The sequence below is a fragment of the Letharia columbiana genome (assembly GCF_014066305.1).
Source record: "Letharia columbiana isolate WasteWater2 chromosome Unknown Sc0000029_s0, whole genome shotgun sequence".
Classification (NCBI taxonomy): Eukaryota; Fungi; Ascomycota; class Lecanoromycetes; order Lecanorales; family Parmeliaceae; genus Letharia; species Letharia columbiana.
Genome location: NW_023501071.1, coordinates 564,708 through 580,535, shown reverse-complemented (window position 1 = coordinate 580,535; position 15,828 = coordinate 564,708). Strand labels below are relative to the sequence as shown.

Sequence of the window (15,828 nt, the reverse complement as noted above, 5' to 3'; positions counted from 1 at the left end):
GGATCGTTTCTGAATTCAGGGTAGACGGGCTTGTAAGAATGTTTGCCTGACAGATGCTGAAGCTGGTGCGTAGGGAAAATGCGAGCTTGATGCTACGAGATGCTGTATTTCAGGGAGATGGACCAGAGGATGATATTTGTATCCAGAAAACGATATCATAACATCGCCATCCTGCTTGCTGTGGACAATGAAATAGGAAATACGCATAGCCGATTGCACGAAAAAGGTATGGTGAAATCGGCATCCTGCAGATTGTCTTACTGTGATCAAAGAAACTGGAACGTTGCATAAATATCTGGTCAGAAAGGCCTGTTATTAATCGTTCTGGCCTAGCGGAAAGAGGACGTTCTCAACATACGGGCTGCATGTAGGCAAACACACATGTCGTCACATCCCTGAATCTCTACATTTCGACACTCACTACCCCGGCGTTCGAGGGATTATCGTTACCTCAAACGTAATTTATGGCGCGCCGGAAGCGAGACATAAAGCCTTCTTTGCCTTCCTCCCGTATAGGATCGCTGGAGTTTCTCGAAACTCCTATCCTCAACAATCGTGGAGCACGTTACGAAGGCGACATCTTCTCCACACTCCAGCACTCTCCCTATGCTCTGCGGTCTTGGGAGTTTGCCCTCGCTGATGGAGCCATCTATTGTAACGGGAGCGCCACGTCTCGCCGATTTCCAGTTTATCACTGTTGGAATTCAGCATCTCAGCCCTCGTCTAAACCTCCCTATAGCCCCGCCCCGCCCTAGCCCTCTCTCTCTCGAGTTCGCCCTCGCCCCAGTCTAAGGCCTATGGCTGGGCGGGGCGGGGCGGGGCGGGGCGATTTCAAGCGCTGCATGTGCCGCACCCCCTAGCGCCTTAGGGTTAAGGATTAATTCGGACGCTTTCGTTTAGAAGTGCCGGAATTCGCATCGTTGTGAGGAGTAGGACACTCGTTCCTTTGTGAGTGCGATCGTGCTCTTGCTTTTCCTTTTCCTTTTGCTTGAGTCATTGGGTAATCAGCCTGCTGTAAACGGGATAAGCTGATCGTCGAGGAATCAAGCCATCGCCATCGCCATCGCCATCGCCATCGCCATCGCCATCGCCATCATCATCACGCTCAAATAGTCTTTCTCCACCACGAAAGGAATCTTCGTCAATGGCTTCGTCTTGACCTTCGCTCCAAGAACGATTATCAGGGAGGGTCTTGATTGTGACAGCGGAAGTTGCGCGATGCTGGCTCTCAGTCGGAGGCGGTGTCAAAGGACCAGAACCTCGACCAGGCGTGCTTGGCTGAGGCTGAGGCTGAGGTGGTCGAGTTGGCGGCGCCGGTTGCTATTCAGGTGATAGCTCGATCTTAGCTTCCTCGAGAGAACAATATCCAAAAAGGCCAATCAGGCCTATAAGATTCTCATCGCAGGCGTTACCGAATGCCAAAGCATCCTTGGGGGCCGTTGTGGCAAAGCGTAAGGCCCTCGGATTTAGGGAAATGCCATTTCTCAGTAGTGAGACATAGTCTTTATGAATGACATTTTGAATATGAATGAGAGAGGGATGTCGTTCTAGCAAGAAGGGTATGGCGAATTCGAGAAGGGGAAGTCCAATGTTGAGAAGCCTAAGGGGATGTTTGTATATGGTCAGGTTCAAAACGTTGGGGAAGCTACTTGAGGGCTGGGTAGACGTACTTGGACGGTTTAATTAGAGGAGGCAAACCCCAAAGTTGGTTGAATACCGCAACGTGACTTCCGACCCTGATCGCATAGTCCCACATGGTCTTTGCTTTCTTCTCCGTAACTACCCAAGTACGGACTAAGAGCACGCTTTAGTTTATCGGCGCGTTTCCCACCACGCTTCCCACGACGTCCCGGTCCTGGTAAAGCGCGATCGACGAACCGTTCCATATATCTTCGATCCTTTACAGACACGTCATCGTCGAAAGTAGAAGTGTATATTTTGAGAGCTTGATTCCAGTAATTATAGAGCTCCAATCTGATTAGCGTAAGATCGACCTTATGCCAGCAACTATCTCCTAAGCTTGTGAGATGACGTGCATGGTCCCACCGCTGCTGAAGCGCCCTTATAGTATTGGGTAGTTCGCCATCAGGAGCCATACCTGCCAGGCTATAGCCCTGTGCCGATTCGTTACGCCTATCTCGAGCGAGATTCGCGACACCCGTACGCCTTAGTATGTGAATGCTAGCCTTGAGCTCCAAGTAGATATCAGGCGTGAAGAGAGAACTGATCAGGAGAATGAGTTCCTCTATGCTGTTGGCGAGTGGCTTTCCCTTGTCCCTGGGTTTCTTTGACTTCTTCTCGCGAGCCTTCTCATATGCGATCCAAACTGCTCTGTCCAAGAGTAGCTCGTTTACAGTCTCTCCAAGAGTAGGGCTCGTTAGTGCTTTCACTGAGGCGGAGCTCCATAGTCATACGACCGAGGAGTTCTCGCGGATATTCCAAGGGACATGTTGTAGTACTTGCCCGTCTACGCTGGTCCGTTGGCGCCGTTCGAACGACGGCTGCCAATCCTTCGTCCTTATCGGAATTCTGGGGTAGGGAGGGCGATGAATGGGGAGGTAATGAAGAATCCGGTGATGGAGGATCTTCAGTCTGATCGTTGACTCCTTCATTTTCATCACTGCCTTCTTTCTCATCCTGGTTATCACCTTCTTCCTTATCTTGCTCACCACCTTGTACCCCATCTTCCTTACCACCCTGTCCCCGCTCTTGCTCACCACCTTCTGCGTCGCGTTTGTTCTACATCTTCTATCTCATCTTGCCCATGACGTTGTAGCTCAATACTCTATCTCTCATCTTGGTCACCACCCTCCTCCTTATCTTACTCGATGTCCTGGTCCTCATCTTGATCGGCACCTTGTTCCTCATCTTGGTCACCACCCTCCTCCTTATCTTGCTCGATGTCCTGGTCCTCATCTTGCTCGATGTCCTGGTCCTCATCTTGCTCGGCACCTTGTTCCTCATCTTGGTCACCACCCTCCTCCTCATCTTGCTCGATGTCCTGGTCCTCATCTTGATCGGCACCTCGTTCTTCATTTTGATCGCCATCTTCCTGCTCATCTGGCTTATGCAGTGGACTAAGTCTTCGGGGACGTCTTCGGGAATTCTTCCGTAGTCGACTAGGTCTTTGGTCTGCCTTGGATTCGGCTGCCTTGCGCCCGGCTTTGAGTACGACTTGACGGCGGCGATCAATGTGTGATTGAGCTCCAGTGTATAAGTACTGCAGGCAGAAATGCTCCACCAAATGCCAGTCTTTGCATCAGCCAAAGTCAACGCATAGGAGTTGGTGCGCTTGACCTACAATGACCTTTTCCATTGTAGGCGTTACTTTTCGATCGTTGAGCGTCTTGATAAGTACCCCAACCTCTTAGCGAGCCCGAGCTTGAACTTTAGAGGGCCGGGCCATTGTCGAAATGGTGTTGGGGAAAGGAGGGATGAGGCTGATGTCTAGGTAGTTTGTAGTTTGTAGTTTGTAGTTGTAGCGGTGATGGCGGAGACTTTTATCCTCGACCCTTATCCGACCCTCGGGCTATGATTTGAACTGAGTATTCTGTCCAAATCGACCCAAAAAGGAAGGTCCGCCGATACACTTAGGGTTAGGGCAATGGGGCTGGCTATCTTGGAGCCTCGGCTAATCAGTACTCTACCGGTAAAAACTACCGTTTGGAGTAAAGGGTGTTACCTTGTTGCCAAGGCACTTGGGAAAATCCTAATTTCCCAAGTGCAACACCTCATATAATCTTGGCCTCATTATTCATTACCTTCTACCTGAAAGGAACTCGTATAGAGTTTGCCATGGCGCTAACTAAGGAAGCTGAAGGGATAGCCTACGACTGGTCTCAACTGCTTGCTGACGAAGAGGACTTCTATTACAACAGCCAAGCTGAAGCCAACGCCACAATCTTGAAATGCCTTGCGCAGAGTGGACCTCTTTCACCAACATTAGTCCTGGCTGGCCTTCTCAAGAAATGTGCTACCCGCGTAGCGAAGAACGATGTCATGGTGCTATGCACGCTCGGTACTGCTGTACGACTCAATGTCGCTGAGCAGGTCGTAGCAGGTCGGGAAGGGGAGGTTCGAGCTTGCATTCTCAGAGCGCAAGCTCAACGTGTCAGTATCAATCAAAACGCTAATGCTTTGCTTGGCGAGCGATGGGGAGGATGGAACGTATGTGAGAAGAACCAAAAGTGCTCGGTTCGACTGGCTACCGAGTTGGCTAAGCTATGTCGACTTGGTGACAGCAAAGAGGATGCAAAGGCTATGTTGCTCATGCAGATTACCAAGCGAAGGACCACCAAGGCCTCTGGTGTCTCCAAAGTCGCCACCCTCATGACAGTGGATGTCCAGAACGCCATCACCGCTAGCAAAAGCAGAATCCACAACAAGCGCGAGGCACAGGTTACGAAGGCCATGCCAGGTGATCTACGAAAAGACTCACCGCAGCCTGAATCCCCTATCGTCTTCAAACCTGTGCAATTTGGCGAAGCAGAGGACCTCAGTGACAATCACAGCGTACACTCACTGCCGTCCAACTTTGGATCCACCTCTTCTTCGCGTAGCTTCTCCACGCCTACGCGCCGTCGTCATAGCACCGCTCCCTCATCTCCTCCCGTAGACTCACAATCCATGACAGCCGACATCGAACCTATTAGCAAGCGCAGGAAGCTCGCCAATGGGCTTTCTCAAGCTCAGAGCCCTCAAAGACCTAATCCCACTTCATCGACATCGATCAAGAGTGAAGACCAGGATGCGAGTGAGTTGGGCGAAGCTAATGTGGAGCTCACCACCTCAAAAGAAGAGGGAAACGCACCCACACGGTCAGCTTTCGATGCAAAGGACACTTTCACGACATTGCCAGCAGCCCTCAAGGAGAGGGTATCCAAGGGACCCACTCCTCGCGTTGTTCTACCTCCCTGTAAGATCTCTCTTCACGCTCATCTCATCCAAGATGCTGATAAACGTCCAGATCCCGCCAAGTTGAATTCCTTCACCGGACTCAGGCGTAGAAAACTCAAGCTTCAAAAAACAACCGAAGCTGAACTCAACCTTGACCGTGCTATGAGCCCAGAAGTGATGCGCCATGATGGGGAACCGGCTATGGCAGACTGCGACTCCCCTATCATACTACCTTCCAGCCCATCGGCAATGTCGCCTGAGCTCAAGGCAGGGCACCTAGATGATCTACTCTCACCTGGGGGATCAAATGCCAAAATGAGCGATGCTATTGATGGATATGGGGGCAATAATGGAGATGCTAGCGAACCTCGCAAAGCCATTAACAAGGACGAGCGAAACAAAGACGTCGATGATAGCAGGAATGCTCTACCTGGCGGTATGAACAGTTGCATTGACAATGGTAATAACCCTGGCACCAGTGACATTAATGCGAGCGACGGCATTCAACATAGCATCGATAACGGTAGCGACAACGGAGATGCCAGGGACACTATCCACAGCAGGAGGGACAGCGGCATTAAGAGCGATGATGGCAGTCACAGTCTCATGGGCAGCGGAGTCAATAAGGGGAGTTTTAACGGCATCGATAACGTCATTGATAGTTCCATCCACAACCCCAAACAAGCTCCAGCAGACGAACCAATTCAAGCAAACGAATCGGCTCAAGCAGGTGCGCCAGCTCAAGTAGATGACCCAGGTTGCCAAGCTTCAACTACAAAAGATAAGGAAAGCGCCCCTTGTTCAGGACGCCAAATACCAAGCAACGATCTCCAAGGTGCGAGGCGTAGCTTCAGGCCTGGAACATGGCTGTCTACTACCGCTATTCAGTCCGTGCTTGATCGATGCCAGTTCAATGGCATTCGAGTTTTTGATCCTGCCTTCTTGTCCGCTAACACCGTAGCCCGTTTGCGTCGAGGAGTTGGCGAGGATTCTTGGTGGATTTTGCCATTGCTGCTCCAGAAGAGGCATTGGACGTTGATCACAATCGATATCCTTGCCAGTACTTCGTATTTCTGGAATTCATTACCGAATCCAGCCTACGAATCGAAGGCTCGACAAGCAATCGACAAACTCCTAGCAAGTCTGAATTCTCAAATGTCCGAAGCTTCGTCTGAAGCTACCAGCATCGAGTGGAAATTCAATACAGTAGATTGTTCGGCTCAAAACAATTTACACGACTGTGGCATTTACATCATTGTGAATGCCTTCCACACCATGCTTAAAACTCCTATGCCGCCATGCATCGACCCCGACCTCTGGCGCGGAGTTCTGGATTCCCTACTTGACGACGACAGCACGAATAGTCACCGACTTGAGAAGCTTGCCGAGATCGATTTGAAGATACCCCCCGTCACGCGCAAGGCAGGTCAGGCACCTGAAGTAGTGACTGCGAAGGAAATCGTTCAAGAAGACATAATTAACTCTCTAGCTTTCAAAGATTCTTTGTGTGCAGCTATCTCGCTGATGCGTGAGCGCTTACGCAATACGCAAGACCGCCTAACCCTTTCAGATGAAGTCTTGCATGTCCTAAGGGAACTGCTCAAACGAATGACGGATGTATACGAAACCTCCTTGATAGAAACCAAAGCCCTCGAGAAGACCGTGCGTGCCCATCACAACACGCTCACTACTTATAACGAATGTGACATAGGATATCAGAGCGCGGAGCTTCGCGATATGATCCAGTCAAAGCTGGAAGAGTATCAACACAAGCTTAACACCTGTCAGGCCAAGTTACCCGAGCTCGAGAAGGCGAAAAGAGGGTGGGAGAGAGCTGTCAAAACATGTGAGGAGGAGGGCAAGGATCGATCTGACCGAGTGGGGCGCGAGAAGTTACTTTTGCGTGACCTTGCGGAGAGACTAGACACCTGGAAGGAAAAGCAGCTGTTGCTCGTGAAGAGTATCGAGTCGTTGCAAGAAGAGCTTAGAGATAGTGTGTAAGCTTGTTTGATAGAAATCGAATAGTAGTGTCAGGACCAGCATAGGTGCGATACCAGTATGGGTGAGGTAGATCAAGGATAATAAGGCTACCGAACTATGTATGTAGGAAGGAGGCATGATATAGTAGGAGATGCCTCCGCCAAGGCCCGCTAGCCATAGGGCTGAGTGGTGTGTCAAGGGTACGCTCGTAACACTACCCCCCCCTCTCAATAGCCATGGCCCCCATGGCTGGTAGACCGGAGATGCACGCCCATTGCTTGCCTTGTATCTCCAAACATCCATAGTCCGTGTAGGCCTCGACCAGAGAGGATTTTGCCGAAGTGTAGTGGTAGTAGTCGAAAACATCGGATGGTTTCAATTCGTTCAAAAACATCATGTCCGAGGTTTTGCCGGGCCGCATGCTGGTCTTGACTGTGCTATGCGTGCCATACCCACATTGTCCTTCAGAGATCCTGGAGATATTGGCCATATCTTGCCTGCGTGCCAGCAAGATTCTCCGAGTTCTTCTCCTTGTCCAGTCTTCTTGCCATATTCCTTCGGTAGAATTGAAGAAAATCCAACGCATGCATGTGTTATCCTCCAACACCTGTTGGCAGCCTGGCCTGGGAGCATCACTGTAGATTTGCCCTGTGTCTCCCATGCTCTTGCCATCAAAAATCCATCCTTCGTTCCATCCTTTTCGTTGGTTTGGTAGGGAGGTAGGGAAAGAATCGAATGTGTTGAATGCCATTTGGTAGCAGGCTTCACTATGTGTGTTGTCGACATGCTTAGTGAAGAGGTCGAATCGTAGTCGTTTTGCCGGGTCTGTTCCCGTCGCCATTGCAGCAGGCTCACTATGTTGTTGTTGGAACGACTCAACACTCGCTACCACTAGTACTCATTCGGCCTAGTCATTGATATATGAAGGCCTTCTCTGTATATAGATATTCTTCTTTCTTAGATATTATTAAGAATATTATATCTAGTAATAAGTCTTATTATATAAGTAATTATAGTATTAAGTAATTATTAATACTAATTAATATATTTTAATAATAATATATAGATTAGCTAGAATATATACTAAAGAAAGTTTATCTCGATATCGCCGCGATACTTTATACGATTCTATATTACTTAATCGATTTCGCTTATTATAACGATTCGATTAAATAGAATTATAATTTCTATAATTTCTATAACTTCTATTTAGTAGAGAAAATATTTAGAAAATATTAAATACTATTAAGCTTTATATTATATTAATATATAATATATATTAAAATAAACTCTAAGGATAAGAAATCTAATTCTTTAGAGATATTATTAGATATTATAATTAAGCGTAAATTAGAGAAATTATAAGAAGTTAAATTATTAGATATTAAGAGGAGCTTAAGAAATTCGTTCGTTAAAGGGTATAATAATATAAAATATATAAATTTAGAATACTCTTAGACGTCTTTACTAATAACTTTACTCTATACGTTAAAGAGAACTTCGAGGTTCTTAATAAGAACGTTATTACTAGTCTACGAGATTATCTATAAATTAATAAAGCCTATATTAAGAAAGAAAGAGAACTTTTAATAACTAAAGAATTAGTAGATGTAATTAAGAAAGAGATTTTATAGCTATTAGATAACGAAGATCGTTCTCTATTAAAATTATCTTATTATTATTCTTAGTAATAATCGATTTAATTAATATAGAAATAATAGCCTTATCGATCGAAGAATACTATTCCTCTCCCCTCGTAACCGCCTTATTAATCGAAGAATTCTATTTTAATTCTCTCTCTAATACCAGCTTACGATCTAAATTATCGAGTTTTATATCTATTATTCTTATCTTATTAAGTTATTTAAGAGCTTTAATATTAAATAAAATTATAATTATAGTAAGAAACTTATTATTCTAATTAAATTATATATTATCGAGAAGAAGTATAATAGAAATTCTATCGAGAGTCTTAGCTATAAATTTATAATTTTTATAAATCTTTATTTAAAAGCCGAGATTTCTTAATAGATTCTTTTAATAGTATTCTTAATTATATTAAAATCTATAATATTAAAATACTACTACTCTAGCTATTAAGAAATTAGCCTTACTATTTAATAACTCTTTAATCGATTTTAAAATTATTTCGAGAGAGAAGAATATTATTATCTTATACTTTATAAGTAGAATAATATTACTCGTAGTATTTAGAAGTAAGTAATCTACGCTAAAATTTAGCGTCTTGGCGGCCGTTTTCCCGCAGTTAGATTATTTATTTAATTATTTACTCTTATAATAGCTATATTATATATATATATATTATAGCTCTATACGATAATAAAGTTAGTCTTTAGCTTAGAATAGCTATAACTATCTATAAACTACTTTATCTCGAAGTATTTTAGGAAATCGAACAAAAAACAGATGTAAAAGCTGGTATCGTAGCTTTTATTATACGAAGAGCAATCGATAGAACTAAGAGTGAGGATTTCAACGATGTGTTAGCATATTTAGGTGACTTTAATAGAACTAAAGCCTCTATCCGAATAGAAGACCAATTAAATCTTTCAAAACAAGTTCGTTAGGCTATTCTAAAGCACCCTAGATTACTCCGTAAAGAGGCCGTTTAATAAGAAAATATCGAGATCTCTAGGGCTAATAAAAAATGGAAATAAGACGAAAATAAACTTTAATTATTAGTCTCTCAATTTCTTCTTATAAGAGTTACTTTTAAATATATATATAAAATCGACGACGATTATATTATTAAAAGAATTAAGCGAAAAGTTAAGTTAAAGAAGCTACGTCTAAATTACTACGAGGAATATAAATAAGATAATCTTTATATATAAATTCTTAACGAGTTAGATAAAGGATTCATCTTTATCGCTAGTAACGAATATTATTATAAAATTTAAGATAGTAATTATAAATAACGTCGTATTTCGATAGAGAAAGGAAAATCAGCTAAAACGATAGCTATAATCGATATACTAGTATAATTCATATAAATATATTAGAGTTTATATTTCACGGAGCCTGATATCGATTTATAGTACTATTAACTTATACGTATCGTAATTAAACGTCGTAAGTTAGAGGTCGAAATTATATTAAAGAATTAAGAACTTAAAAAAGATATAATAGAAAAACGGGATCTCGCAGAAAATCCTCGAAACTCTAGAGTATATTATTATAGAAGTATATTTTTATATTAACTTTTATATAAGAAATACTAATAAAATATAGAACGAGAATCGATAAATTAATATTTTAATTTATAATCGGCTGGTTCGAGAGAGTAATAGAGGTAAATATAATAAAGGCCTGAAAAAATAACGTTTTTTAGAGTAAGTCTTTAAGTATATATCTCTTTTAATCTTTAAAGGCCATAACATTAATATCGAGTAGTATCGAGATTACATTCTATTAACCCGTCTATATAAATACGTCGAGGAAGTTATAGTTCGAAATTCTAATAAGATTATATGAATAATTAAGAATAATACCCCAGCGTATACCAAAGTAGCTAAGCTCTATAAAGAAGAACGGAAATAACGTAGCATTAACAAGGTCGAATAGACATCAAATTCACCTAATTTGCATTAGATCAAGTTATTATAAGACCCTATAAAGAATAATTTATAGTCTCGCTAGCGAAAATTTAAGGGAGCTAATAAGGCTTTTAAAGAGAAAGCTAGAGAGAAACTAGAATAAAAATAGAACTCCGCTAAAAATCGGAAGCGGAACGAGCTAGTTATAGGCCATTAGCGAGCCAAATTACAGCTCTGCCATAATCTAAAAGATAGCAATAAGTTTAGAGGATAGATATATTTCCTCTAGTATATCTATTATTAGTCTTATTTTACTTCAAATTCTCTACTCTTATAACACGTTCAATCATAGTCTCAGTCTTATACTCCAGACGACGTTCCAGCATATCCTTCTCTTATCTACGATTTATCTAGTCTAGAAATATCGTATTATTAAGTATAGTAATATCGGTAAGAGGGGTTTAGAAGGTATCTATCTACCGGAGAGCGAATATAATAATATCGTCCATTTAAGGGCGACGGTAGCTGATAGAGAAGTTATTTAGAGTCTTTACATAGTTAGTCATATGTAAGAAGACTAATAAAAAGCTTACTCACATATAAATATAGTATTTAAAGCCATTATTAAAGAATAATAGCTTATCTCTTCTATATCTATAGATAAAGACTAGTATAATATTACGGAGAAATCTAATAGTCTAATTAGTGAATATAGCCGGCGCTACTAAGCGAGGTTACTTACTTCTGAATACTACGAGTAATATAAGAGACTTACTCTAAGTTAATTCTAAAAAGAATAAAGAAATTATCTTTAATAAGATGATTTAATAATTTTATTAAATTTAAAGAGAGTTAGATTATAAATTTTAATTAGATATAGTACTTCGAAATAAGATAGTTATCTCTTATAGTAATATCTTTATATATAATATTATAATTCTATAATAGATAACTATAATTATAAAGCTAATTAATAATATCTATATTATAATCGAGAATTATAAAGAGATTATAAAGATTAAGAGATTTAAGTTATTTAGATTTATAATATACTTTATTAATCGAAAGTATTATATTAATCGATCTTTAAATTAAAGTAATTATAGTAGATTATTCTCGCAGATAAATAGCTTCTAGAAAAAGCGATATTTTATTTATAGAAAGATAGGTTACTAGTTAATTAATTATATTAATAAAGAATACTAATAATCTCGAAATAAGTTTATTAAGCGGTTTATCGACTTTATTAATAAGCGATATAACTTTTATATTTAAGAGTTTAAAGATTAAAAGAATAAGATTAAGAATCTTAAGATCTTAACTCTTAATATTTAAGATATTAACTTAAAGAAAATTGAAAACTTTATTACGACTACTTTTATAGTTATATTAAATTAAATTTAAGTATATTACTTAAAGCTTTCTAGTTATTTTATATATTATAATATTATTAAGTTTAATAACTTTCTTAATATTAGTTAATATATTTTAAAGTAATTCTATAATATTATACTAGATATTAAAGTTATATATATATTTACTATTAAATATAATTAATTACTAATCTATATAAGAGAATTTAATATATAATTAAATATTATTATTAATAATATTATTATCTAACTTAAGATTAAAATATTATTATTAATTAGAAAACTTATAATAGAATTGTCTATTAGTCGAGTTAATTTTTATATAATATAGATTAATATTTTATTTTTACTATATATTTAAGATATAGATAAATTAGAAATCTATCTAAATAATCTTAAGAATTAAGTTATTTTAAGAAATAATTTTATAGTTTTAATTATTCGCTTTTATAAATATTTATTCTTAATATAGAGTCTTATATTAGTTAATTATCTAATCGATATCGAGTTATATTAATTATATTATTAATTCGATTATTTCTTAATTAATAGACTTATTCGAACTCTAGAGAAAGCTAGCTATAACGACTTTAAATATTATTATATACTTAAATAAATTATCGAGTTCTATATATTCTATTAAAAGTACTCTCGATCTCTAGATTATTTTAAATTCTTATTTAAGAATAGAGATAATATCTATTTTAACTATATAATTATTTTTAATATTCTCTATATTAATAATAGTTTAATTCTATAAATTATTAAGAAAGAAACTTCTTTTTAAATCGCCCGCTAATTAATAAATATAACTATCTTTTATATATAAGATATATTAAGATTATACTAAATAGATATATATATCGAATCTCTTAATATTATTATTTATAACGCTAGAATTAATTTTAATAATATCGAGTTTAGATAAAACGCTAGAACTTTAAGTATTTAAATAAAATACGTATTAGTTAAGATCGCTAATTCTATCGACTTAATAAAATAATATTATATTTTATTAAAACGAGCTTATTTAATAATTATTACGAAATTAAAGAATTAAGATATTAGAAAGAAGATTTATTTTTAAATAATTATTAAGACTATTAATAATATAGTTAAATTTAACGATATCGTTTCTATATTACTAGTTTTTAAAATCTTTTTCTATATTATAAATAACGATATATTAACTCTATCTACTATTAAGAGAGTAAAAGCTATTAATATAATAATAGCTAAAGTTATAAAACTTTACGCTAAGAGATAAATTAATAACGTCTTATATTAGCGAAACGACTTTTAAATTATAAGAATATATAATACTTTAATTAATTCCTCGATATTAATATAAAGAATATATTAAAAGAAATAAATTATATTATATAAATTACTAGTTACTTCTCGAGAGATATATATTATTAAATTATCTAATAGTTTTATAGACTTTCGAGTTACTATCGTTAAGTTATATTAAAAAAAATACTTTAATTAAGTCTTTCGAGTTTCTTAAATAAGAATCTCTATAATTAGACGATACTTAATATAATAATAATAATAATTAAGATTATTAAGACTCTTTTTAGAACGCTCTACTACGTTATAACCCTTCTCGATATCGATATATTCTCGTCTATTTTTAAAACTCTATTAATATTATAATCTATATATCTAAGTCTATATTATAATTATCTTTATTAAACTTTTAGATATCTTAATAAAAAGAATTTAATAGATTATTTAAAAAGAGTATATTTAAGATTATAAAGATCGAAGATATTCTTATAGAAGCACGGATATTTAATAGTTATTTTATAAATTAAGTTAATAATAAGAGTATCGAGAAAGTCTTTAAGAAGTCGCGATTAGTAATATAAGTATTTAATAACTCGAAGAAGTATAGGATTCTTACTTAGATTTCTATTATTTAACGAGTTAATTAATAACTTATTATCGCTTTAACGTTAGCTATTCTATAGCTATCTCTATATTTATATGATATTACTTAGATATATATATAATCTTAATTCGAATTAATTAGAGATATCTTTATTTTTACCCTAGCTGAAATAGGACTATTCTTAAAAACGATACTTTATATTATTCTCCCCCTCTATAGAATTGCTAAGTTCGATATCTATTAGTTCTAGATATATTATAAGCATTATATAAAGAAGCTAAAAATAATCTTATCTATATTCGATATTTATCTACTATTTAATAATAATACGATAATAATTATTAGCTTATAAATCGATAACTCTCTTATCGCCGATATTATTAAGTTTATGAACTTAAAATTATAAGAATTATATATCGCCGAATTACTAGCTAAATTATACGAGAGACTTACTCTAAAATAGTCTCTCGAATTTAATAGATTTATTATTACTCTCGAGGATAATATAAGAATTAGTTAACTCAGATAAGCGAAGAAGATTTAATTATTTACGAAATCGTTCTCTTATCGCCGGTACCACCGAGTTTATAAACCTAAAATCACGAGAATTATATACCGCCGAACTACTAGCTAAGTTATATGAGAGACTCACTTCGAAATAGCCTCTTAAATTTAATAGATTTATTATTACTCTCGAAGATAATATAAGAATTAATTAACTTAGATAAGCGAAGAAGATTTAATTATTTACGAAATTATTTATAAAAGAATAATACGTCGTCTAGCGAGTATAAAAAGTATATATCGCTACTATATTATAGCTATAAGCGATATTTACTCTATTATATACCGCTTAGATTATAAAGCTTATATACGAGAATACTTAATATTTAAATCGCTATTTTTTATAGTAAATAAAAGAAAGAGATTTTATATTTATTAAGTTAGATATAATATCTCTAAAAATTATAGCTTTTACGAATTCGTTATTCGTTAATAATAAAGATTTTTCTTTCTAAATCGACTATATAATAATTCTAGCTAACGCTTAGAATAATATTAATATTATCTATTAATAATCGATTAAATATCGCTAAGTTACTAGAAGCGTATTAATCTTTAAACTTTATATATTATCTCTAAAATTCGACGTTATAGTTATTATAAAGTTTACTCTAAATTAAATCTTCTCTAATACTCTCTAGAGAAAGATATCTCTATTTATATATATAGACTCGAAATCTTTATATAAATATCTTATTAAGCTAGAGATAATATTAGAGAAAAGATTAATAATAAATATTCTATATTTAAGATAGTTATATAAATAATAGAAGATTATAAAGATTCTATAGATTAAAGAAAATAAGAATTTAATCGATTTAATAATAAAGAATAAGAGATATAACGTACTATAACGTCTAGTAAATATAAATTATCTAGAATTAAATCTAGAAAACTAGATAAAAAGATAAGATACTAATATTAATTAATAAAAAGTCGTCTTAGTATAGTACTATTAGAAATACGTCTAATATAATTAAATTTACGCTTACTATAGTAGAGAGAGTAATTACGATTATAGAAATTATAAAGAAAGAATATAGTATATAAATAGCTATATTTTCTATTTTTTGCTAGTATTAAAACGACTCAAATACTCGCTATTACTATTACTTATTCGATCTAGTTATAGATATATAAAGGTATTCTCTATATATAGATATTCTTCTTTCTTAGATATTATTAAGAATATTATATCTAGTAATAAGTCTTATTATATAAGTAACTATAGTATTAAGTACTTATTAATAATTATCGATATACTTAGTAAAGAGATTATACGTTTACTATTCTTATAGTAGACTTACTATAAGTATATAAGTAATCGACGATATAAAGAAAGATATCTTAATATAAATATAAGTGAGTTTAAAGTGTAGATATAGATAGGTTTAAAGTGTAGATGTAGGTCGATTTAGATCGAAATTTATAATATATTAAATATAGATAAAGATAAAGCGAAGAGATCTCTGGAGATGCGAAGCGGAGAAGGATTTTTTATATTCGATATAGAGGACTCGTTTTTTGATGGATTAGGCTATCGTTAATAATATAGGTTATT

General features: G+C 36.1%; 5 protein-coding genes across 5 annotated transcripts; 2 read left to right on the top strand and 3 right to left on the bottom strand.

The window, feature by feature from the left end:
• Positions 1 to 99: 99 nt before the first annotated feature.
• HO173_008276 (uncharacterized protein) lies at positions 100 to 1,113 on the top strand (the record flags this gene model as incomplete). Its single annotated transcript, XM_037310176.1, has 2 exons — positions 100 to 226; positions 1,049 to 1,113. The coding sequence occupies 2 exons, from the start codon at positions 100 to 102 to the stop codon at positions 1,111 to 1,113; spliced, it is 192 nt and encodes a 63-aa protein (XP_037162962.1).
• A 207-nt stretch (positions 1,114 to 1,320) lies between these two features.
• Positions 1,321 to 2,449, bottom strand: HO173_008275 (uncharacterized protein; the record flags this gene model as incomplete). Its single annotated transcript, XM_037310175.1, has 4 exons — positions 1,321 to 1,600; positions 1,671 to 1,794; positions 1,847 to 2,331; positions 2,415 to 2,449. The coding sequence occupies 4 exons, from the start codon at positions 2,447 to 2,449 to the stop codon at positions 1,321 to 1,323; spliced, it is 924 nt and encodes a 307-aa protein (XP_037162961.1).
• A 372-nt stretch (positions 2,450 to 2,821) lies between these two features.
• On the bottom strand, positions 2,822 to 3,316 carry HO173_008274 (uncharacterized protein; the record flags this gene model as incomplete). Its single annotated transcript, XM_037310174.1, has 2 exons — positions 2,822 to 3,220; positions 3,302 to 3,316. The coding sequence occupies 2 exons, from the start codon at positions 3,314 to 3,316 to the stop codon at positions 2,822 to 2,824; spliced, it is 414 nt and encodes a 137-aa protein (XP_037162960.1).
• A 479-nt stretch (positions 3,317 to 3,795) lies between these two features.
• HO173_008273 (uncharacterized protein) lies at positions 3,796 to 6,897 on the top strand (the record flags this gene model as incomplete). Its single annotated transcript, XM_037310173.1, has 2 exons — positions 3,796 to 4,915; positions 4,967 to 6,897. 2 exons carry the CDS (start codon positions 3,796 to 3,798, stop codon positions 6,895 to 6,897), a joined length of 3,051 nt encoding a protein of 1,016 aa, XP_037162959.1.
• Positions 6,898 to 7,090: 193 nt separating this feature from the next.
• On the bottom strand, positions 7,091 to 7,717 carry HO173_008272 (uncharacterized protein; the record flags this gene model as incomplete). Its single annotated transcript, XM_037310172.1, has 1 exon — positions 7,091 to 7,717. One exon carries the CDS (start codon positions 7,715 to 7,717, stop codon positions 7,091 to 7,093), a length of 627 nt encoding a protein of 208 aa, XP_037162958.1.
• Between the last annotated feature and the right edge of the window lie 8,111 nt (positions 7,718 to 15,828).